The 25,531-nt window shown below is 37.5% G+C and overlaps 1 protein-coding gene across 2 annotated transcripts in view; it reads left to right on the forward strand.

Annotated features, from left to right (window-relative positions):
• The window catches only part of BRWD1 (bromodomain and WD repeat domain containing 1), a 122,247-nt gene that overhangs the window by 41,117 nt on the left and 55,599 nt on the right, over positions 1-25,531 (forward strand). For both annotated transcript variants that reach the window (XM_027095113.1, XM_027095183.1), the window contains exons 11-20: positions 1,269-1,369; positions 2,169-2,209; positions 3,434-3,532; positions 6,398-6,548; positions 6,785-6,919; positions 10,702-10,830; positions 11,008-11,233; positions 16,557-16,742; positions 21,370-21,553; positions 23,851-23,944. In XM_027095113.1, coding sequence (XP_026950914.1) covers positions 1,269-1,369; positions 2,169-2,209; positions 3,434-3,532; positions 6,398-6,548; positions 6,785-6,919; positions 10,702-10,830; positions 11,008-11,233; positions 16,557-16,742; positions 21,370-21,553; positions 23,851-23,944 — 1,346 coding nt within the window. The remainder of the gene's footprint in view (positions 1-1,268; positions 1,370-2,168; positions 2,210-3,433; positions 3,533-6,397; positions 6,549-6,784; positions 6,920-10,701; positions 10,831-11,007; positions 11,234-16,556; positions 16,743-21,369; positions 21,554-23,850; positions 23,945-25,531) is intronic.

Raw genomic sequence — 25,531 nt, forward strand, 5'->3', positions numbered from 1 at the left:
GCTGTTCGGAAAGCAGAGCCCCTTTTCATGCATTTTCAGAGCCGCAGCATCTTAAAGTCATTGTCACAACTAATACAGCAGAAGGAGACAGTGAACATTTCCAGTCTGAATTAACTTTTAAAAATTAAGCCTCATTTGATGTGTGCTTCCTGCCCTCCCCCCCCACCCCAGCACCACCAAACAATTCTCCGACACTAGTTAGGTGTCCTATAATTCAACTCAATTCTGACACTACCTACCTAGAGAATAGTGTGAGATCCCACAGGTTAAGGGCTCAGTCCTACAAGATGCCCCACCTACCCCCAGCCTCAGACCAGGTTGTCACCTGTGCTTCTGACTGATGGGCTATATAGAGCAGAGATTCCCACAACTTCCTCCTTGGGTTTGATTAATTTGCTAGAGCGGCTGACAAAACTCAAAACATTTTACTCACTAGATTTTCGTTTTATTATAAAAGGATATAATTCAGGAATAGCCAGATGGAAGAGATGCATAGGATAAAGTACATGGGAAGGGGCACTCTCTGGGTGTGCTATTCTTCTCTGATCTCCACCTGTCCATCAACCTGGAATCTCTCTGAACCTTGCCCTTTTTTTTGCGGTACGCGGGCCTCTCACTGTTGTGGCCTCTCCCGTCGCAGAGCACAGTCTCCGGACGTGCAGGCTCAGCGGCCATGGCTCACGGGCCCAGCCGCTCCACGGCATGTGGGATCTTCCCAGACCAGGGCACGAACCTGTGTCCCCTGCATCGGCAGGCGGACTCTCAACCACTGCGCCACCAGGGAAGCCCTGAACCTTGCCCTTTTGAGTTTTTTATGGAGGCTTCATCACATAGGCACAGTTGGTTAAAGCATTGGTCGTCACTGTTGATTTAGCTCTCTCCCAGCTCTCTTATCACATGCTTGGTTCCCCTAGCAGTTAGCTCCCATCCATAGATGCTTTCCAAAAGTCACCTCATTAACATAAACTCTGTTGTGTTTGAAATGGGTTTGATGAAATCAAGACACCAGTATCACTTCACTTAGGACATTCTAAGGGTTTGAGGAGTTCTGCCAGAAAAAGGGATGAAGACCAAATATATATTTCTTCCTAAAAGTCACAGCATTACACTGCATTAATTTTAAAAGTTCTTTATGTAATGAATTAGAAAACAGATTTATTGAGAGAAATTTAGTTTTGGCATAGAGAGCTTGCTTAATTTAATATAGAAATTTGGTTAAGATATTTGTTACAAACTGGATTTTTTAAACCTTAAAATTTTTATTTCAGGTGGTATGTTTTTAGCCACAGGTAGTACTGATCATGTAATCAGAATGTATTTTTTGGGTTTTGAAGCACCTGAAAAAATCGCAGAACTTGAAAGTCACACTGTAAGTATTCACGTTTTAAAATTCTGTAGATTGTTAATATTCCTGTTGGTACATAGCCTCATATTGCTAAGGGAAATTGTTACTGATTTTAATTTTAACTTAAATTTAGGGGGAATTGGAGGTGAAACATGATATTGACAAACTCAGCACCTTATGGTGCCAAATACTTTGCAGTGGTTATTTCAGCTTTAAGTCCAAACTCTTGATTATGATAATTAATCTGGGTGATTAGGTTTGAATTGGGTCTATTTATCTAAACCAAAGTCATGAAATTAGAATGCTGTTTTATCAATGTGTACTAAGATAGATAACTCTCAGTATTCTGGAGTGCTGGTTAGCGGTCAGGTCATCTTTTCTCCTGTAGGAAGTTCTGTGAAGTTATTTGATAAAAAAAATCACTTTAAAAGAAATTATTATTATTATTTTTTGCACATAATCATCGAAGTGAATATGCCTTGTTTTCAGCTATTTAAACCTTTTATTTTGATCACTATCTACACGTCAATTTTTATACAGATGTAATTAATTGCAAATACTGCTTTAATTTTAGAAGTAGGCTTCTTTTTACCACATGTGTCTGTCTTTGAGACAAGAGCTGTATCTTAGTCTTATTAGGTTCGTAGTTAGATTCTTTGCACTTAAACGTACAATATATGTTTGAATGGCAGGGTTAAGCAGCGTAAGTGCATATCTCTAGCTTTAAACCAAATATGCTTCTGGCTGTAAAACTGAGTGGGTTTTCTTTGTGTACAGACTATGTAGATGATTACTTTTGTGTTTGGTTTTTTCCCCTCTTTAGGATAAAGTTGATAGTATCCAATTTTGTAACAATGGTGATCGGTAAGTAAGTGTGTGTGTGTGTTTGTTTTTTTAAATTTTTTAATTTAATTTTTTTTATACAGCAGGTTCTTATTAGCCATCCATTTTATACACATCAGTGTATACATGTCAATCCCAATCTCTCAATTCATCCCACCCCACCCCCACCCCCCACCGTGTTTGTATTTGTGAGTGTGTTTTTAGGTAAGTATACTATGCTTCCTATTAGTATAACTAATATATCACTTTGTAGGTATATATCATATTGCAGGTACTTGTTAGTAAATGTAATAATTGAAGGAAAAGTGTCTGGGGCAGGGAGGAAACAATTAAATGTAAGTTTTTAGAATTGTAGTTTCTGCAGCCTCCTATGACCAAAAAGTAGTTTTTCTTTATCTCACTGCTGGCTAAATGTTTGATTTATAGGAAAATTAGGTGTAAGGATAAAGAAATTTGTTATATTTGAGTAGTTAAAAGAAAATCTTTTCTAATCAATCACTGTGATGTAGTGCAACAGAATTATCACTTAAATTATATCCTTTATGGTCCCCAGTGTCTTTTCAGGTACCTTTCCTAAACTGTGATTTTTTAACACTTAACTTTATTAAATGATTGATTTATTTTTACACATGGCTAGCATGAATTAATTTGAGTTTAGAGTTAAAATGCTTATAATGGTGCTTTTGGTCTTACTGTTTCTTCCATACATTTTTTTTGTGTGTGTGTGGTACGCGGGCCTCTCGCTGTTGTGGCCTCTCCCGTTGTGGAGCACAGGCTCCGGATTCACAGGCTCAGCGGCCATGGCTCACAGGCCTAGCCGCTCCACAGCATGTGGGATCTTCCCAGACCGGGGCACGAACCCGTGTCCCCTGCATCAGCAGGCAGACTCTCAACCACTGCGCCACCAGGGAAGCCCATCTTCCATACATCTTTAATGTCCTTTAATGTCCTTCTCCCCCCCGACCCCCCCTCCAAATACTTATTGTACATTGTCTTTTCAAAACTCAATCTATTCGAGAAGCTAGTGATTGAGTTTGAAATGTGCTTTACTTAATAGGGCTAGGCAAATCATAGCAAACCAGATTTTCTCTGTTTAGATACGCGCTAAATTCCGTGTCTTTTGGAATAAACACCTATAGATTTACCTGCAGTCAAGATAGCTACAATAAAAATTTTTTCACTTGAAATATTAACTGTAGCCCTTGGTAGCACGTATGTGAGTAGAAGATCTTCTTTTCTTTTAAGGTTTTTAAGTGGTAGCAGAGATGGAACAGCACGGATTTGGAGATTTGAGCAGTTAGAATGGAGAAGCATCTTACTGGATATGGCTACAAGAATCTCAGGGTAAGTTGAGATGGTTTGTTTCTAAGTAGGTGCATCCTAAGTACTTGGTCTCTCTCTCTCTCTCTCTCTCTCTCTCTCTCTCTCTCTCTCTGGTTGGTTGATCGCTTTGTTCAGGGGACTGGAGCCACCTCCTATTAGAAGAGCTACGATCTAAGTGAATGGCTCCCTCCTGCACATCTGACAGTTAAATACTTAAACCTCGTATATTCTTTTTTTTTTAAGAATTAATTAATTAATTTTTGGCTGCGTTGGGTCTTCGTTGCTGCGCGCGGGCTTTCTCTAGTTGCGGCGAGCAGGGGCTACTCTGTTGCGGTGCACGGGCTTCTCATTGCAGTGGCTTCTCTTGTTGTGGAGCACGGGCTCTAGGCACATGGGCTTCAGTAGTTGTGGCTCGCAGGCTCTAGAGCACAGGCTCAGTAGTTGTGGTGTATGGGCTTAGTTGCTCCGCGGCATGTGGGATCTTCCTGGACCAGGGCTCAAACTCGTGTCCCCTGTGTTGGCAGGCGGATTCTTAACCACTGTGCCACCAGGGAAATCCCCGCCTACTATTTCAAAAAATATATAAAAATAACTCAAGTATATCAAATGTGAAAATTTTCAGAAAATTCTACTTTTTGAAGGTAGGATTTTTGGAATTTTTAAGAAGACACAGCTACGTCTGGTGAAAAAAGCAAACAAACACACTTTATTTAGGTTTAAAAAAATTGGGCTCCAGTGGGAGTGAAAATTTTTCTTTTTGTATGCTGAAATTTTTGTTTGTAAAATGGCATTGAAGGCAAGTTTGTCTAACTGTCCCCCTCCCTCAACCTCCAAAGTCTCAAAAACGTATCTTTAGCATCTTTGAGATAAGTTTAGTACTTTGCAAGATAAATATTACAAATTTCAAATACATTGCTTTTTTGGTTTGTATATTTTGGGAGGCAGTACAGGTGGTAGAAAGAATATGTGTTTTGGAGTCAGACCTTTGCTCAAATACCATTTACACTGTTTATAGCTATATAATTTTGACAACATCATTTAATCTTTATTAATCTGTTTCATCATCTGGGAAGTGAGACTACCTGCCTTTAAGTATTGTTGGCAATTTTAAATCATATGAAAATTTCCAGCACTGCTTGGTCTAGAGTAGGCATATCAATATTCTTAGGAGTTTTTCTGAGAAATGTTACACATTTTAGATCTTCATGTCTGCTTTATTTTTAGTAATAGTAGGAGAAATTAACCCATTCTCTGCTGTGGCTCAAACAGTTGTATTGGATTTCAAAATAAATTTGATATTAATATTTTTGTGGAATGATCTGTGGTAGAGAATGGAAAGAATACATACTAGAAATCTGATAATCCTTGTTCACAAACAAATCTTTACAGTTATTTAAAAATGTTACATCTGGATATTTAGAAGCATCTTAGTGTGAAAGTAAATAATAATGAAAGAATGGCAGTGAAGAACATTTGAAATGGTATTCGCCCATGAATAATTATTTTATTAGGCAAAATAGGAATACCATTGTAAAAACTTGAATAAAAATTTTTAAGTGAGACTGAGAACTATTTATTTTTCTTGTTGTCACCCTCTCTTCATGGAGAGAACTTTTCTTGTATTTTCCCTCATGGTGGAAATATTCTTTTCTCATTTAAAGTTTTACTTATTTCAAATCTTGAAAGGCAGTGTTTTCTGTGTGTAAAAATTGATGGATATATTTGTTTTAGTGTTCTAATCTTGGCTAATCAACTTGATGAAATGCAACATGTCTGTTAGTAAATTCAAATGAAGTGTGGAGGGTCTTAGCCTGTATTCCATTTTGTCATTTATTTATTTTATTTATTTGGCTGCGTTGGGTCTTAGTTGTGGCATGTGGGATCTTCATTGCGGCATGCAGGCTTCTCTCTAGTGGTGGCGCACGGGCTCCGTAGTTGTGGCACATGGCCCAGTTGCCCCGTGGCATGTGGGATCCTGGTTCCCCAACGAGGGCTCAAACCCGTGTCCCCTGCATTGGAAGGTAGATTCTTAACCACTACGCCACCAGGGAAGTCCCCTTTTGTCTTTTATGTTACACTTCCTCTGACCAATCTAGTTAGATTTATTCTCTCATTTGTGTTCCATGGTGCTTACATAGATAGGTGTTACATAGCACTCATTCCATATTCTTGTAGCCGTTTTCTTTAAAATACATGTTTATTATATGCTTAATCATTTCTTAGAATGTGCTCTATGATTTCAGAAGCAGCTAGGTCCCCCCAGTCCCCCCAACCCCATACTACTGACTGCTGTATTTTATACAGAAGCTTTGCATATTGCTTTCATAAAGGCAGCAAAACACTGCAGACGTGTATCCAAGACCGTTCTTGGCAAGGACCTGTAGGAACAGTTTATAGGGAAGTAGAAAGAGATGAATGCAGCTCATTTACAGTTCAGCAAATTGAGAGTCTGTGTCAGGCACTTTGCTAGACATTGGGGTCATGAAGATGAATTACCTTCTTTCTGTCTTCCTGAAGTTTTTTGTCATCTATAGAGAGTGAAGCAGTTGAAAGTATTACTTATAGGGCTTGGGGTCAGGAGAAGGGAATAATTAGAAAAGAGGTAGAGAGAAAAAGCTTTGCTTTTATGAGCAGCGGCGGTATTCTGAAATCTGCCTGTATTCAGTCTCCGAACTGTTTGTAAATCATCCCTTACCCCTCGGGATTTTGCCCTTATCTGTTTATAGATAATCTTTTGCGGGTCAGATGTGATGAACTCTCTATCGAGTTGGTAAGGTATGGACATGAGCTGGATTACTTCAATTATTTTTGTATTGATGAGGGATTGTGTACATTGTACAGCCTCCTACACATATAGCATTGCACATTTCATATTTTTTTTCTTAGAGATTTATCTTTAGAAGAGGAAAGGTTTATGAAACCCAAAGTAACAATGATAGCTTGGAATCAGAATGATAGCATTGTTGTCACAGCTGTGAATGATCATGTCCTCAAAGTGTGGAATTCTTATACTGGACAACTGCTTCATAACTTATTGGTAGGTAGTTTTTATAACATACAACAAATCAAACATTTTTGAACTATAATTTTATTTTTAATAAACATGTTTCATTTATATTATCAAATGAATAGAAATTTATATATATACTAATGTATAAATTACTGTCATTAATACATATTTAAAAACTGTTATACACTGTGACAATATGGGCTTTTAATTTTAAACTTGTAACTTGCAAACCCTCCTTAACTGTATGACTTTGTTGAATAAAGGGACATGCTGATGAAGTATTTGTTTTGGAGACACATCCCTTTGATTCCAGAATTATGTTATCTGCAGGACATGATGGCAGCATATTTATATGGGATATTACAAAAGGCACCAAGATGAAACATTATTTTAATATGGTAAGTGGAGTGAGAGGTATCTTTATGCATGTTTGCATTTGTTCCAAGTATTTGGATAATGAAGTGCAGCCAGAAACCTATCTGCATATTTTGGCAGTTTATATTTCTAGAAATCAGGGTACTACCTAGTCTGATAAATATCTGATAGCCATATATACGTACATACATACAAATGTGAAATTAATCTGTATAATTCACATGAGGGGAAGATTTTCAAAATTTATTTATTTAGCTTTGTGTGTGTGAATTTTCCCTGTCTGTGTTTAAATTGGCAAAATTATGGTAATTCACACAACTTTTTCACTATTTAAATTTATTAAAACATTTGATAATAGGGACTTCCTGGCCATCCAGTGGTTAAGATGCAGCACTTCCAATGCAGGGGAACTAAGATCCCACATGGCACGTGGTGCAGCCAAAAAAAAAATTTGATAATAAAAAATAATACTCAGAGTCATCTAGGGAATCGAACATCATTGTTTGTTTTTCAGTGTTTCTGCTTTTTGCACATGAATATTTGAAAACCAGATTACGATCTTATTGCATGTTTTTAGAATTTCTTATACATAACTACAATACAGTTACCAAAATAGGCAAATTTAACATTGATAAAGTAGCGTTATCTAATCCACGTTTATATTCAAATTTTGTCAGTTGTCCTAATAATGCCTTTATAGTTATATTTTATCCCTTGGACCAGGATCTGATTCAGGATCATGCATTGTATTAAGTAGTTATGTATCCCTAGTTTTGTAAGATCAATAATTCTGCCTTTTTTTTCCCCTATATCTTGCCCTTTTACAGGCAAATAATGTTACAGGATATCTCTGTTTTGTCTGATACTTCTTCATGATACAATACTGTTTCACATTTTTTTGATGTAATAAAACATAAATGATAGTGTGCCGTCCATGCATTATATTAGACGGCATATGATATTTATATGTTCCACTGTTATATGGTGGTAATTATTAATATTTGGTTAAGGTGGCATCTGCCAAGTTTCCCCACTGATTTTTAAAATAGTTGTTTTTTCTTTGTAAATTTTAAACTGATTTGTTCAGAGACTATGTAAATGTCTGGTTCCTCATGAAACTTTCACAAATATCAGTATCCATCGAAGGCTTTCTAATGGCATCGTTCTTTACATATTTAGTAGTTGGCATTGTTGCACATAGTTTTGTAATCCTTTCTCATTTTATGTAAAGAATGTTTTTCAAACCCTTAAATATTTTTTAAGAATTTGCAAATGTATTTTTGACGGTAAATTCAGCCTATCTTAGAAGTATGTTACCTATATGTTTAATTTACTGTTGTCGAGTATTTAAGTGGTTTCTAAAATATGCACAGTAACAATACTTTGAATGTTTTTATACTTGGCTGTTTAGGTAGATCCCTGATTATTTCCTTGGGATAAATTCTGAGGGAAATGTGTAAAAGGGCTTGTACATTGTTAAGACTTTTGATTTATATATATATATATGATATATATATATATATATCATATATATGAGATAGGTTTTATAAAATTACTCTTCAGTTTATATTGAGATCCAATTCAAACTATAATTAATTTTTGAGGCAATATAGTAGCATCCTATAGGTGAATGATTCTTAGATATTTGATTGAAGACCATCTTAGTTCATGTGTTCCATGTTTTTGTTGGGTTTTTTTGACCTTAAAATTTTCATTTCAATGTGCTTACACTGGACAGTTTCTTCAACAAACAGTTTAAAATACAGTTTTTTATTTATTAACATTAAGTGCACTAAAACAACTCAAATAGCCTGACCCAAGTACATCATTGGGCATCTCTGAAACTTGCATCTCTGTTCAAATTACTGGAAAAAGAACTAAGCCTTCTTCAGTTTTTCTATGGCCTTAAAATTCATAGGTACATCCATCTTTTAATTAGCCTTTAAAACTCAATAGGAACATTACATATTAAATTTAATCTATTAAAACAGAAAACTACATTAATTCAGGCTTTAAACAGAATATAAGCTAAAATAACCTCTAAGCCAAAGAGTAATCTGAAAAAAGTCTCAAATGGGCAACGATGATCTTATTTCCAGTCAGACACCAAAAATTGGCCTTGTATACTGAATTCTTGTTACCTTTACTGCTCAGCTGAGAGTCTCCTAATTCTTTAATGCTAGACAAATTACGTAGGGTTGTAAACTACTAACAAAAACAGTATTTCATTAAGTAAATAGTTAACATAATGTGACACTGAAGTGTTCTCCAGGCACAGTTGAAGGTCGGATTTTGTCAGGAATCATTGTGTAGGACTCTTCAGACTGCAGGTAAAAACCGGAGTCTGTCTTGCTCTGCCTAGGTAGGTTTGCCCACTTGGGAAAACTTCCTTCTCAGCAGGTACCCTGAGCAAAGCTTTTGGTGCAGTAAGTTCCACATGTATGATAGGAGAGTAGCTGCCACCATCTTTGCTTTACCAGCCAAGGGCTCTCCCCTCCCCACCCTCCTCTGCTTTACTTGGACTGAAGGTCTCAGGCCAGAGGTGTGAAGTGGTGCCAGGGTGCAGGTTGGGCTGTGGTGGAGGTGGCTCTTCAAAGGACCCTGGGGGTGAATCTGTGTAATAGGAGGGAAAATATTTACACATTTTTTTCCTTTTTATGTTATGAGAGAATGCAAATTTGTATACATGGATTATCTTATTCAGCAAGTCCCTAAATATCCCAATACCTTAATTCCTCCCCCCCCACCCCATTTTGTTAATTGGCACTCAGTCATGTGTGGTATAGCACTAGTGAATTATTGCTTTTCCAGCAATAATTAGGTATGTATGTGAGTTTGTTTTGGCAGTTAGCTGGGTGGATGAATCCTTTTTCCAACGCTGATTTAACTTGTCCTAAAGTTTAATTATTGGAACGTTATAGGCTGAGACAACAGATAAGCATAGCTCTACACTATTGAGTTAATGAAACAACTCATTTAACTATAAATTGATAATACTAAACTACTATAATTTACAGTTAAAAAAACAAGAATAAAACAGAAAACAGTTTAAAAGTTATCTCTTTAAGGCAACATTCATGATGCACTTAGAGTATTCTTTCTGAAATTTGTGGCAGTTTGAAATAAGGTAGTTGCAGGTGCAGGCATTTACATATGCACCCTTGAGACTTTGCAGCATTACAAATTTTGCGTTGCCACTTAGTCATCTAAGTGGAAAGCTTAAACTCCATAAAAGTATTGATTTTAGTTCATGAATTCCAAACTTTATTAATCTTTAATCATTTCTCTTGTAGTTTTTTTTTTTTTGCGGTACGCGGGCCTCTCACTGTTGTGGCCTGTCCCGTTGCGGAGCGCAGGCTCAGCGGCCATGGCTCACGGGCCCAGCCGCTCTGCGGCATGTGGGATCTTCCCGGACCGGGGCACGAACCCGTGTCCCCTGCATAGGCAGGCGGACTCTCAACCACTGCGCCACCAGGGAAGCCCCTCCCTTGTAGGTTATTAATCAAAAGATTTTTGTTATATATTGAAAGAAAAGTTTGTGAAATTGTCATTCACATGTAAGAAGTAAAGAAAGCCATTTTGGATTGGTTTATGATCCTTCATTTGATCAATTTGAGAGCTAATTCTTAGAAGATCTTTTGAGATTTTTTTCTAGGCTAGTGGTATCTAAAATGAATTTTATTTTCTGAAAATATTAACATGTGCTTAACGAAAACTTTGTTTAAAAATTTGGTGTTTCAGAAGTTGATATAGCAAAAGCTCTTACACAGAAATGGTCATACATTTTTCCCTCTGTGTTTCCTAGATTGAAGGACAAGGACATGGAGCTGTATTTGACTGTAAGTTTTCACAGGATGGACAGCATTTTGCCTGTACAGATTCTCACGGTCACCTTCTGATATTTGGTTTTGGATGCAGCAAGCCATATGAAAAGGTCATTTCATATACTTTCTCACAGCATGTAAAATAGTTATAAAGGATGTTTTGAAAATAGGTTAGATGTATTGATTTATTTTTTTTGTCTTTTCAAACAAAGTTAACTGGTTAATAATTTATTTTCTTTAACATGTGTAAACCTCAAAATATCAATTTGTAAACTTGCCTTTTCTAGATTCCCGATCAGATGTTCTTCCATACTGACTATCGGCCACTGATTAGGGATTCTAATAATTATGTCTTAGATGAGCAAACTCAGCAGGCGCCTCATCTTATGCCTCCACCATTCTTGGTAGATGTAGATGGAAATCCTCATCCAACTAAGTATCAGAGATTAGTACCAGGCCGAGAAAATTCTGCAGATGAACATTTGGTTCCACAGCTAGGTTATGTGGCAACAAGTAAGTTCTAAGTCTTTTTTTTTGTTTTGTTTAATTTTTAATTTGAAAAATGTAAGTAATAATACAAAGAACTTCTGTACTTTCAGATTCACCAGTCCTTAATATTTTGTTTTATTATTGTATCGCTGGATACATATTATTGTTTTGAACCATTTGACACTTACGTTCTGGCCCTCATGTCCATTTACCCCTAAATACTTCAGTATGTATTTTCTAAGAACAAAGATATTTTCTTATGTAATCATAAACTGTTATCAAAATTAGGACATTTAACAATTATATAATACTGTTATCAAATCTGTAGTCTGTAATCAAATATTATTGTTCTAATAATGCCTGTTATAGCTTTTTTTTCCTCCCTTGATGTAGATTTTAATTTGAGACTGCACATTAAATTCAGTTGTCATTGATTAAGTTCAGGTTATGCATTTTGGAAAGAAGACAGCATAAATGGTGTTGTAGCCTTCCTGGAGTATCATGTAAGGATGCTTATGATTGTGTTTTGTGCACTTATTGGTGGCGCTGACTTTGAACACTTGGTATCCGCCAAGGTTTTCCACTATGAATTTTTTTTTCTCTTTGTAATTATTAAGTAGCTTGTGGTTTAAATAACCTGTTCTATTTCAGACCTTTAGGATCCATTGATAATATTTGCCTGAATCAGTTGTTACTCTGAACGTTGCAAAACGGTTTTCTAACTCTGTTATCATTGCATCTGCATTTTATCATTAGCTGGCCATCTACTACTCTCCCATTTATTTATTTATTTCGTTTATTAAGTTTTAGTATGGACTTCCGGGTTGTTATATAGTGGGTTACAATCTAGTACTATCATTGTTTAGTTGCTCATATTATCCTTGGATTTGGCTGGGAGAGTCCATTCAAGCTGAGTTTTGTGCATTTTCCCAAGTCCCCATCATTCCTTGAGCACTTCATTACTTTCTGGCAAAAGATGTTCCAGTCCCGTCTTGTACTTTGCCTGTCCTAGCCAAGTACAGAGTTTTTTGTTTTGTTTGCTTTTGTATTTGTTCATGGCAGTGTAATGTTTTTCCCTAATATTATTAAATGCTATTTTTTATTTATTTTTATTTTTTAAAATTTTTTGTGGTACGCGGGCCTCTCACCGTTGTGGCCTCTCCCGTTGCGGAGCACAGGCTCTGGACACGCAGGCTCAGCGGCCATGACTCACGGGCCTAGCTGCTCCGTGGCATGTGGGATCTTCCCGGACTCGGGCACGAACCTGTGTCCCCTGCATCAGCAGGTGGACTCTCAACCACTGTGCCACCAGGGAAGCCCTAATATTATTAAATGAAGAAAAAAGATGCTTCTGTTTTGTTTGGATGAGGATTAATTTACTGAAACTAAATCACCTTAAGGTTAAAGATTAATGTAAATCACTATATGTTTACTCTTTCAAATTTTTTTATTAGTTTGATTGAAGTGTACTTTATATACAACAGAATTTACCACTTTTAAGTGTACAATTCATATGAGTTGAGAAATGTTAAACAGTCATGTAAACCACCACCACAATCAAGATACAGAACATTTCCATTGCCCCCAAAAGTTCTCTTGGGCCTGTTTGGAATTAGTCCTCTCCCTTCTCCTGGCCCCTTGTAATGACTGTTTTATTTTGTCACTTTGATTTTTCCTTTTTAAGGAATTTTGTATAAATGAAATCATACAATATGTAGTCTTTTGTGTCTGGCTTCTTTAACTTAACATGGTTCTTTTGAGATTCCTGTTGCAGGTATCAGTTGTTTTTTTTCTGTTTATTGATAGTGCAGCATTGTATGGATATACCATCATTTATCTGTTCACTAGTAGCTGAAAACCATTTGTCTTTTTTCCATTTTGTAGCTGTTTTAAGGAGTGCTGAAATATCCAACTATCCTGTGAATTTGTCTTATTTTTTCCTTCAGTTCTCTCAATTTTCTCTGTATGTATTTTAAAATTCTGTTATTATATACCTACACATTTCAGATTGTGCTCCTGGTGAATTCTTTTTTTTACAATTTTATTTATTTTTGGCTGCGTTGGGTCCTCGCTGTGCATGGGCTTCCTCTAGTTCTGGTGCGCGGGCTTCTCATTGCGGTAGCTTCTCTTGTTGCGGAGCATGGGCTCTAGGTGCGCGGGCTTTAGTAGTTGTGGCACACGGGCTTCAGTAGTTGTGGCATGTGGGCTTCAGTAGTTGTGGCTCGCGGGCTCTAGAGCACAGGCTCAGTAGTTGTGGCCCGCGGGCTTAGCTGCTCTGCGGTATATGGGATCTTCGCGGACCAGGGCTCGAACCCATGTCCCCTGCATTGGCAGGTGGATTCCCAACTACTGTGCCCCCAGGGAAGCCCTGAATTAATTCTTTCATCATTATGAAATGTCCCTCTTTATCCTCAGGAGTATTTCTTGTTTTGAAGACTATTAACTTTGTTTCATATTAAAGTAAATAATCCAACTTTTTAAAATTAGTGTTATCATGTTGTATCTTTTCAATTCTTCTAACCAATATGTCTTTATATTAAAACAGATTTCTTGCAGGCAGCAATCTAGTCTGACAACCTGTCCTTTAATTGGACTGTGTAGACCATTTACATTTAATATAATTATTAGTGTAGTCAGGCTTAAAGCTCTACATAATGCTACTTGTTTTGTCTATCCTTTCTGTTCTTTGTGCCGTTTCTCCTTTTTTTCCAAACTTTTTTGAAGTTGCTTATTTTTTAGTGTTTTACCATTATTGCCACTAATGTTTTATTAGCAATACCTGTTAGTCTTACTTATTTTTAATGGTTGTTCTAGGGCCTAAATTGTCACTGTGTAGTTTGCAGACCCATGGTTTTATCCATGACCTTTTATGGGGTCTTCGAGGTTATGACTACCTTCATAATAATATGAAACTATTATTTACCTTTGACATTTGCACTGATGAAACAGAAGCAGTGGTGGGTGAAACATTTGGTACCTGAGCACAAATCAAGGCCGTGGCACCAAACTGCTAGCGGTCATTGTATTCTCCACTGATTTGAACACACATTTTAAAATATTCTGAGTGTTAAAATTGGAAATATGCTTAAAACAGTTCTTGTTTGTGTCTGAAGTCTCTGTACTGGCTAGTGGGAACGTGTACTATTGCCAGCCCTGTGAGAGTTCTGGCAATTTTTTGGCATTAAAAAATGGCTTGGCTTTTTCATGTTTTATTCCCCAGCATGGTGGAGTTTTAACCAATGTGTGCACATATTATTTAGCCAAAGAATCGATTCCTCATTGTGTACCTCTGAGCTTTCTGTGCAATCCAGTCCTCTCTGATATTCAGCCTTGCATATTTTAGTCTTTCCCCTGCTCTCAAACTCTGACCTCTGTCTCTCAACTCATTGTGACCTCTGGATGGTACTTGGGTTCCCTCTCCTTGTTCTGTAGTTTGGAGATTGCCTCCAGGCTGTTACCTGGAGCAATCAAAAGATTGGGCTCCATTGTCTTTTCTCAGGGATCACAGTCCTGTGCTGTTATCCAATATCTGAAAGCCCTTCTTTCATATATATTTTTTCCAGTGTTGTAGTAGTTTATAGTGGAAGGGCACTGTAGTACTTAAGCCTTCATGTGTAGAACCCTTCTTTAGTATTTGAATGGTGACTGCATATGCCAAGTAGAAACAGGTATCATTCTTGATATTTCCCAAGTTACGTTTAAATTCAGTGCTGCGAAAGAAAAGTTACATAGGGTTTTTTGGGGAGGGGAGAGGATTAGAAGTCTCCTTTTCTGCTGTTTTCCCTTTGGTTCTATGTTGTGATCTTAGGGATGTTATTCCTAGTCCTAATTAAAGTCTTTTTATCCTTTTACGAAATTTTAAAAAATATACATTTATTTATTTTTATTTATGTTTGGCTGTGTTGGGTCTTCGCTGCTGTGTGCAGGCTTTCTCTAGTTGTAGCAGGTGGGGGCTACTCTTTGTTGTTGTGCAAGGGCTTCTCATTGCGATGGCTTCTCTTGTTGCAGAGCATGGGCTCTAGGCACATGGGCTTCAGTAGTTCTGGCACGTGGGCTCAGGAGTTGTGGCTCGTGGGCTGTAGAGCACAGGCTCAGTAGTTGTGGTGCACAGCCTTAGTTGCTCCATGGCATGTGGGATCTTCCCAGACCAGGGCTTGACCCTGTGTCCCCTGCATTGGCAGGCGGATTCTAAACCACTGTGCCACCAGGGAAGTCCCTTGTTATCCTTTTAGATTAGGGCTCCACTTCTTGCTGTCTTAGTTCATTTTTTGACAGTGGTCAAAAAATTTCCGTGGATTTTGTTTAGCTCTTCTAAATTCTTCATTGATTTCCACAGTAAAATGGAGATGTCATCAATAAGATTTAAGGGATCTAAAAGTAGATTAGTAGAATAGAAGTATTTTTCCCCCTGAAATAGTATGTGACATTTTTCAGTTTCTGACGTGTTACTATGGATGGAAGTATATCTTTGCATTCTTTTTGCCTAATACCCTATTAATTTCAATTTGTTAAGGTTCTGCTTATAAACTGGTGGGGGGGTGGTCCATGTTATTTATTATGTTCAAAGAAGATGCGTTTTATGGTGGGAGGATATGTAACAAGTTGATTGCATGAAAATGTCAATGTTTAGGTAAATTTCAAGACCCCACAACCATCTAACACTTTTTATCCATGAACACTAACTGAACCTATTAAATATCTCTGAAAATGATTATTTGAAAAATAAAGAAGCAAAGACACTTAAAAATATCTGATTTTGTACGTGGAGGATTATGGCTATGCTTAAAGCTTATTTGAAAGAGTGACTTAAGCTTGGTGGGAGAGGCATGTGGAAACTGCCTCCCTCAACTGTGCATGCTTGGGGTGGGAGAGAGCTGGAGTTGGGAGTGGTCATTTGTTGAAGGCCTAAAAGGTGTTACTTTTTTTTATTTCATAAGACAGAGAAATGCCACTGCTTTTCTCTACATCAGAAATCGCACATTATTGGTTGTTATAGTCAGAGAGACCTTGAGAGATAAGATTTTAATGAAATACTTGTATAAATGAGGGGCATTAATGTGAAACAGAAAAACAAGACTTTCACTTTCACTCAAGTGTGTTTCCAGGTGCTCACTGCTAAGGATTTCAGAACCTCTGTTGAGGTTTTTGTGGTACTTAGTACCCTAAAGTTTGTTTTGAATTTTTTTCTGTGACTTAATTAGTTATGAATATAAAGGATATCTTTAATTGATTATTTTTGGAAAACAAGAATTCTGACAATTGCTAATGTAATTTTAATTGTAGCCTATTGAAAGTTTTTTCCTCTTCATATGTATTATGATTTCATATTCATTCATTGAATTTGCAGGTGATGGAGAGGTAATTGAACAAATTATAAGCCTACAAACCAATGACAATGGTGAACGAAGCCCAGAGTCCAGTGTTCTTGATGGAATGATAAGACAGTTGCAGCAGCAGCAAGATCAGAGAATGGGAGCAGGTCAAGATGCTGTTCCAAGTGGACTTTCAAATGGGGAAGAAACACCCCGAAGAGGTAATAAATATATGAGAGGTATTTTGCCTTAATATGGCTGGATTGAAATTGAAGAATAAATGAAGTCATTGTCCCCTACATGCAGTGTAAAAAGCCTTAAGCAATGTACGCTTACAACTTGAGTAGTAGTCTGGAGGTAGCTTTATTAGGTGTAAGGTTGATGGACTAACAAATGTACATTTGAATTTCAAGTACTATGAAAGGCTATTGAAATCTTTTTGCTCTAAAATAAGAGTATTTACAAAATTACATTAAATAAATAAGAGTAAAGAACAAAGTGTTTTCTAAAGGAAACACTAGATTTCCTTTCCTTTATAATCCTTAAAAAACTGAATTGAGTAGAGCCCTAACGTTTCTTACTGAATCAGAAAGCTTGAAGTGAGTTTTCAGGGCAAAGTACTTGATATTGGAATGTGGTAATAATTATGTTAGTGGAAATAATCTAGAAGAGATGGGCGATTGTTATGCAACTGAAAACTTACTCTAGAAAAGCTAAAACCTTGTGGAAGATAAGAGAAGATTTGAGAGGCTGTAAAATGCTATAAAATTTCCTGTCTCTTTATCGCTCAGTGCTGTGTTCTGAACAGTTTCTTCAGCTCTTTCTGCCCTTTCACTCTTTTTTTTTTTTTGCGGTACGCGGGCCTCTCACTGTTGTGGCCTCTCCCGTTGCGGAGCACAGGCTCCGGACGTGCAGGCTCAGCGGCCATGGCTCACAGGCCTAGCCGCTCCGCGGCATGTGGGATCTTCCTGGACCGGGGCACGAACCCATGTCCCCTGCATTGGCAGGCGTACTCAACCACTGCGCCACCAGTGAAGCCCTGCCCTTTCACTCTTGATCTTCCTTTCATCTAATCTGCCTCATAACTGGGCTTTAGATTTTTTTTATTATTATTTGTTTTTTATTTTGGCTGCATGGCTTCTGGGATCTTTTTTGTTTGTTTTTAATTTCTTTTTGGCTGCGTTGGGTATTCATTGCTGTGCGCAGGCTTTCTCTAGTTGCGGTGAGTGGGGGCTACTCTTTGTTGTGGTGCGCAGGCTTCTCATTGTGGTGACTTCTCTTGTGGAGCATGGGCTCTGGGCGCGTGGGCTTCAGTAGTTGTGGCACGTGGGCTCAGTAGTTGTGGCTCACGGGCTCGAGAGCGCAGGCTCAGTAGTTGTGGCACACAGGCCTAGTTGCTCTGTGGCATGTGGGATCTTCCCGGACCAGGCATTGAACCCATGTCCTCTGCATTAGCAGGTGGATTCTTAACCATTGTGCCACCAGGAAATCCCGGCTTGTGTAGTTCCCCAACCAGGGATCGAACCCAGGCCCTTGGCAATGAAAGTAGGGAGTCGTAATCACTGGTCCGCCAGGGAACTCGCAGTGCTTTAGATTTTTATTTGCAGCGACTGTTAGGTCTACAAGTTTCATTTTTTTCTTTTTAAAATATGACTTTAAAATTAGTGCCTTGTACTTTAAGTCTTACTTCTTTTATACATTTAACTGTTTTGGATTCTAGCAGCACAGAATTGGGTCTATCAAAACTTTGTTCTTCACATACTCTTTTTTTTTTTTTTTGATGTACGCGGGCCTCTCACTGTCGTGGCCTCTCCTGTTGTGGAGCACAGGCTCTGGACGCGCAGGCTCAGCGGCCATGGCTCACGGGCCCAGCCGCTCCACGGCATGTGGGATCTTCCCAGACCGGGGCACGAACCCGCGTCCCCTGCATCGGCAGGCGGACTCTCAGCCACTGCGCCACCAGGGAAGCCCATTGACATACTCTTATTTTTCATTTACACATGCTCCTCTTTTATTTGTTTTAAATCATGATAATAATCTACATCTTTTTATGTGGTCCTGTCCTGTTTCCCTATCCCAAGATAACAACTATTCTGAATCTCATGTTGATTCTTTGCCTTTTAAAAAATAGATTTGACACTCTTAAATGTATGAATAAAAAGCATTTGTTTTTAAACTTTATCCAAAGGTTTATAAAAGGTTTATAAAGCGACTTAATTTTTTTCACATAGTGCTGTATTTTTAAGATTGCTCAGTTGTCACATTGGATTAATTTTGACTATTGTGTACTCTGTTGTATATCTGATTTTATTAATTCATTCTCTTGATGGGCTTTTGGGTAGTTTTGAGATTTTGCTAATCTCAAACAGAAATGCCATTAACAGTCTTGTATGGGTCTCATATACACTTGAAAGAATTTCTCTCTCTCAGGTATGTTTTTTTCCTAAATTCTAGAGTAAGATGTGAACTTTATCCCTTAGGCTTCATTCTATATCTTCCAAGAACTGGAACATTCTTTTATATGATCATAATACAATGGTCACAGTCAACAGACTTTACAGTACTACACAATGTACAGTACTGCTCTCTGATGTACAATCTTTACATTTCCCCACTTGTCCCAAAATTGTCCTTCATGGCTTTTTAAAATTTTAGGGTTTAATCAAGCCTTGGTCCATGTGCTTAATTATTGAGTCTCTTTTAATTTAGAACAGTTCCCTCATGGCACTGGTACTTTTGAAGAGTTCAGGCCTGTTGTTTCACAGAATTTCCCTCAATTTGAATTTGTCTGATTATCTCAAAATTGGATTCAGGTTAAACATTTTAGGTAAGAATACTGCATAGTTGCTGTGTTCTTCTCAGCGCATCAGAGCAAGAGGCACAAGATATGTATGCGTTTTTCTGCACCTTGCTTTTTTCCCTTAACAGCATATTCTAGAAATCACTCTCTTTCCATTCACAGAGCTTGTCTTCATTACTTTTTATAGCTTCATAGGACTCCACTGTGTGGAATAACCAGTCTTTGTAATTAATCTGTTTATGGCCACTTAAGTTATTTTTCATGCTTGCTATTACAAGTAATGTTGTGATACATAACATATATTTTCTTCAAACTGTTGGAGAATAATACTATGACTTGGGCAGTCAAATTTAGAATTTAGGGCTTCCCTGGTGGCACAGTGGTTAAGAATCTGCCTGCCAACATAGGGGACATGGGTTCGAGCCCTGGTCCGGGAAGATCACACATGCCACAAAGCAACTAAGCCCGTGCGCCACAACTACTGAGCCTGCGCTCTATAGCCCACCAGCCACAACTACGGCGCCCACATGCCACAACTACTGAAGCCCATGTGCCTAGAGCCCGAGCTCCGCAACAAGAGAAGCCACGGCAATGTGAAGTCTGCCCACCGCAATGAAGAGTAGCCCCCACTTGCTGCAACTAGAGAAAGCCCATGCACTGCGACGAAGACCCATTGCAGACACACACACACACACAAAATTTAGAATTTATTTTTAGTTCTCAATTCAAAAAGTGTTTCTTAAACATCAATATATTTTAATACAAATTTTGGATTAATAGCAGGGGCATTTAATGTCATTTTTAATAGATGGAGTATAATATGTTGTGCAGGGCAAATTGGTTCACATTTGATTGGTGAACAGAATATTGTACATAGAAGAATACAGAGGTTTGTTCATTCATATTTGAGTTTCACCCTAAGCAAGGAGAGCTGGTGTATTTGGAGTAAAATTTAATAGCCTCCCGTAGGAAAGGATATAGCCCCCAGTTTTTTTTGTTGCCTTAGTAGCAGGATCCCCTTCACCCTGTGGTTCAAGAAAACAAGTACTTTGCCTGGGATTCCCTCCACATCCCCCCAGGGTGGTCTCCATCCTTTGTGACTTCCAGCTCTTGGGAGGTTGCCCTGCCTCCTGTGTCTACCTGATCAGCTCTGCATAGGCTTAGGGCTTGATGTGGTCTGCATTGCCCTGTTACCCACTCTTCTAGCTCCAATTCAGGTGCTGCCAGCATTTCCCCACTTTGCATTTTTGTGAATTTTTACTAATGGGCTCTGGCAACTTGCTTGCTTGAGTGGCTTAGATTATCTCTTTAGGTCACAAATAATGTTTTTTGTTAGAGCTTTTATTATAAAGCCACCACAGTTTGAGGCATCTATTTGCTGTGCTAATTTTTCCAGAAAGATGTGTTTTTAGTTTGCAGTTTTGAGGAAGGCGAGGTTTTTAGGACTGCAAATATAACATTATTATAGAAAATGCTTGTACATTAAATTTCAGAAAGTCTAATAAAAATGGAAATTGAGCTTAATAGTTATGTTAGTGTTTGTTCTGTAGTCTACATTTTTTAAAGAGATCTGTTTAAATTTATTTTGGCTGCGTTGGGTCTTCGTTGCTGTGCGCGGGCTTTCTCTAGTTGTGGTGAGCAGGGGCTACTCTTCATTGCGGTGCATGGGCCTCTCATTGCGATGGCTTCTCTTGTTGTAGAGCACAGGCTCTAGGTGTGCGGGCTTCAGTAGTTGTGGCTCATGGGCTCTAGAGCTCAGGCTCAGTCGTTGTGGCTCACGGGCTCAGTTGCTCCGCGGCATGTGGGATCTTCCCGCGCCAGGGCTTGAACCTGTGTCCCCTGCACTGGCAGGCGGATTCTTAACCGCTGCGCTACCAGGGAAGTCCCCATGTAGCCTACATTTTGATCTCAGTCACATTAAGATTCTTTTTTCCAAAGTTTTTTCAGTAGATCTTTTTTTTTTTTTGGTTTGTGTCTTAGTAGGAGGAATGTATATGCATATTAGATTGAAGTTTGTTTTGTAATCATTCTTGACAATTTTTCCCTAGGTTTTAGAAGACTAAGCTTAGACATCCAGTCCCCTCCAAATATTGGTCTGCGTCGTAGTGGTCAAGTGGAAGGTGTTCGTCAGATGCACCAGAATGCTCCACGTAGTCAGATGGCTACAGAGCGTGACCTGCAGGCCTGGAAACGAAGAGTGGTTGTACCAGAGGTACCACTAGGCATATTTAGGTTTGTTTTAGGATATCTATTAATATTGTTTATATCTGTGAAAATATATCTATATGGTTATTTACACATTTTAATCATTAGTGGTATAAATAATCATATACATATATTTTAGTAATGGGTTGGGATGTATTTTAATTGTGGTAGGAAAATGTCAAAATTGTTCTCTAACTCCATAACCAATCTTGTTTCATCTATACAGACACCCCCTGTTCTCCCTTCAGTATTATTTTGAAAGATATTCCAGACATTAATATCATTTTGTCTAAAAGTATGTCCGTATGTAATTTCTAAGGATAAGGAATTGTCTTAAAATATAACCATAATGCCATTGTCATATCTTAAAAAACAAACAATTCCTCAGTAGAACCAAATAGCCAGTGTTTAAATTTCCAGTTGTTCCAAATGTCATATTTTTAGTTTTTTGCAAGAGTATTTCGTAAGTGGTAACATTCCATCAGAAGGCACATAATATCTTTTTCTTTATTTCTTTTCTTTTTTTTGTGATGCTAGCAGGAACTGATACTCACTGCCCAGGTTCATTAATTCATTAGGGATTATAAATAGTGATATTTCAGCTCTGAAGTCTTTATTATCTTGGCTACTTCCAAATAAAAATTTACCCACATCTACTATTTGATTATCCAGTAGTAAAGTTTGTATATAATAAACAAGTTTCTGTATAAAAAACAGGATAGCTGCCTGCTCATTTTGCTTTATTTACCTTCAAAATAAAGATTTATTCCTTTATATTCTCCCGCAGTGGCCAATTTGTGTGTTTGTGTTGTTCACTGTATTAATTACACTGCTGTGATTTAGCTTATTTCTAATGTCCTTGTTAATGTTTAAATTTTTTTTATCTGTGGCCAGGAGGAGCTTCTTCAGGTTGGCTCCTGAGTCCTTTTGAAATGATGTAGTAGCCTTGTGTAGCATCTTTGCTGTCAGGCATGGCAGGGTGTTATAGGTTCTTCTTGTAAATTTCTTGACCTAGACTTAGGATTAGTCTTTTCTCTTAAGCAGCCCTATTTTCTTTTAGTGAGAAATGATATTTAATAAGTATAGTGTGGATCGTAGGGTTTTCCTTGTACTGAATTGTGATGTACTGATTTTCAAGTTATCAGAATGGAGGCAGCAAATACTGTTTTTCATTGATATCTAAAATGTTTCAGTATTCTGTCATGTTTGTGTCTCATAATAACTAATACCTTGAAGATAATTTTGTAAAAGTTTTCATGTGTTTAGCCAGAAGAGTCAGTTGATTGGTGGAGTAATATTGGATAATACTTATATTTCATACAGTGAACTTAAGGATATTTATAAGTATACGATAAACTAATGAAAAGCAAAATCTGGAATTGGGATGAGAAATACAGAAAATCACTGTCGTGTATGCAGCATTCTATAATTAAGCCTTAAAATTATGTCTGAGTTGCATGCTCATCAGAACTGAAAGTGTCATTTTAGGAGACTTTTTGTTGTCAAAATCAAGGGAAGCAAATAGGTATCAGGAGTGAAAGTCCTGAAGAATAGTTCCTTAAACGAGCATTTATTTTGTTAACATAAAGGAAGACTGGAAGTAGTTTAAGGCTAGAATCATGGTTCCCCAGCATTTTCCCCGGCAGCAAAAAGGACATTTCTAGTTAAAGGGATTTCATTTAAGCAGACTTAATGGTCCCACATGACATGTCTCCTCATAACTCATTGACCAGAATGTCCTCATATGGCCACACTTAGCTACAGAGGAGGCAAGGTAATACAGTCTCTATTTAGAGCAGCAAAGAGCCTAGATGAAAATTGAGATTTTGTTTCTAAGGAAGAAAGAAGAATGGATTTTGTGAGTCAGCTAGCCGCTGCAGTATAATTTTCCCAAAGAAGAGCATAGCTCTTTCTAGAACTCTATTCTAAAATACATTTGAGTTTTTATGAAGGAGATGCTGAGTGATACAGTAGAATCCTTTAGAGAATGGATTTGCAGTCTTGGAAAATCATAGGTACATTCTGAGTAGCTAACACGAGAGATTCTGTTTGAGTTGGTCCTCATAGGGCCAATCAAAATACAAATGAATGAATATTTCTGTGTTAAATATGAAAAATAGGACCTACTAGCTGCCTCTGAGATTTTGGTTATAAATTTCTAGAAAAGTGTAGTTTGCCTTAAGTTTTGTTATAAGTTTAGGAATTTTCTGTATTAATTAAAAAAATACTTAAGTTATGATTCCCAGAATCATAATGATTAGTTTTTTTCTCTATATATCCTTTATTTATCAGCAATTAATATAACTGGGTACTTAAATTTGTAGGAAGTTGGAAGACTTCAGAATAGAGAAAGGTGAAGAAGAAAGAAATCTTTATATAATTGGAAGAAAGAGGAAGACTCTCCATCTTTCACAAAAGGTAACCTAAATTCCATTTCCTTAGGAATAAACAAATTAGAAATTAAACTGAAATTTATAGTTTTCTTTTTGATCACTGAGAATATTAGTAATATTAGTCTTCTGTTTGGGATTTAAAGTAGTAGACGTAAAGTTGTACAGGTGTTAGGAAAAGTGGCTTGAAACTTACGGGAAGTAGCCTGATGCCTAACAGTGATGAAGGATTCTAGAAAATTATTGTTGGGATTTCCCTGGCGGTCCAGTGGTTAAGACCTTGAGCTCCCAATGCAGGTGGCACGGGTTTGATCCCTGGCCGGGGAACTAAGATCCCACATGCCTCACGGCACGGCCTAAAAACAAAATGTTATTGTCTAATAACCCCTAGAACATTGCCAGCCCATCAAAAGCATTTTGTATCCATTCCCAATCACTACTCTCTCCTTTCTCCTGCAGGTAACCAACTGTTTGACTTCTAAAGATGCTGGTTAGCTTTGTCTGTTTCTGATGTTTTCCAAATCATGCATTTATAAAAAATCTTAGATGTCACAATGGTTTGCGACAAAGCCCAACCCTACCTGAGAAAATCTTATTCCTTAGTGTTTAATTTCTTGACCATCATATGTGAAGTATTAACAAGTTAATGGAATTTATACAAAATGTATGCACGATCAGTGCTACAAAACTATGGTGAAAATGGTTGTGTTTGCAAGATATTCTCTCAATTGGTCATTCAATTTTGTAGCCATATTGTGAGAAATGGCCTGTGCATGTCTGTCTGCCACATTAACTGCCTTGATGCATGGTGTTTTTGCTTATGACTTGGGCTTTGAGAATTAAATAAAAATAGTTTCTATCTTATTTAATTTAAAAATAATTCAAATCTATTATGTCAAGTACTGAAAAGAAAAAAATGTTGACTATCTTCAGCTATAGTTAGAATATTTTCTCATGATAAAAAGCCTTCAAAGTTAAATTTACTAAAATTTTTAAGAAATTTTTTCATTTGTTTTATTTTTGCTGGAAAAATTTTGAAAAATTTTTAAACATTTGATTGCTGTTATGTATTCAGAAATTTCTAATTTGGATATGTAATTTGATACAATCTGTAATTAAATACATCAAAAGTTATTCAAGAAAGTTATAAAGTTAAATGCAGAGAGCTTTAAAAATTTCAATTTAGCTTTTGTCTTAAAAATGTTATCTATTTTAAACCCTGTATTGGATAAGAAGGCTAAGCCTTATACTTAATCTGTTGATGTACAAAGTACAGATATACTACATAAGTGTTTACATACTGTATGTATTGTCTGTGGTATTACAATTCGAGGGAGCAAATTAGGAGAAAGTCAAGTTTCCTATAGGGTAGTGGTAATGTTAAAAAAAGGGTAAGAAGGGCTTCCCTGGTGGCACAGTGGTTGGGAGTCCGCCTGCCGATGCAGGGGACACGGGTTCGTGCCCCGGTCCGGGAAGATCCCACATTGCCGCGGAGCAACTAGGCCCGTGAGCCATGGCCGCTGAGCCTGCGCGTCCGGAGCCTGTGCTCTGCAATGGGAGAGGCCACAACAGTGAGAGGCCCGCGTACCGCAAAAAAAAAAGAAAAAAAAAGAAA

This window comes from Aethalodelphis obliquidens, unplaced genomic scaffold (genome assembly GCF_003676395.1).
Source record: "Aethalodelphis obliquidens isolate GAN/ISIS:26980383/991018 unplaced genomic scaffold, ASM367639v1 scaffold1, whole genome shotgun sequence".
NCBI lineage: Eukaryota > Metazoa > Chordata > Mammalia > Artiodactyla > Delphinidae > Aethalodelphis > Aethalodelphis obliquidens.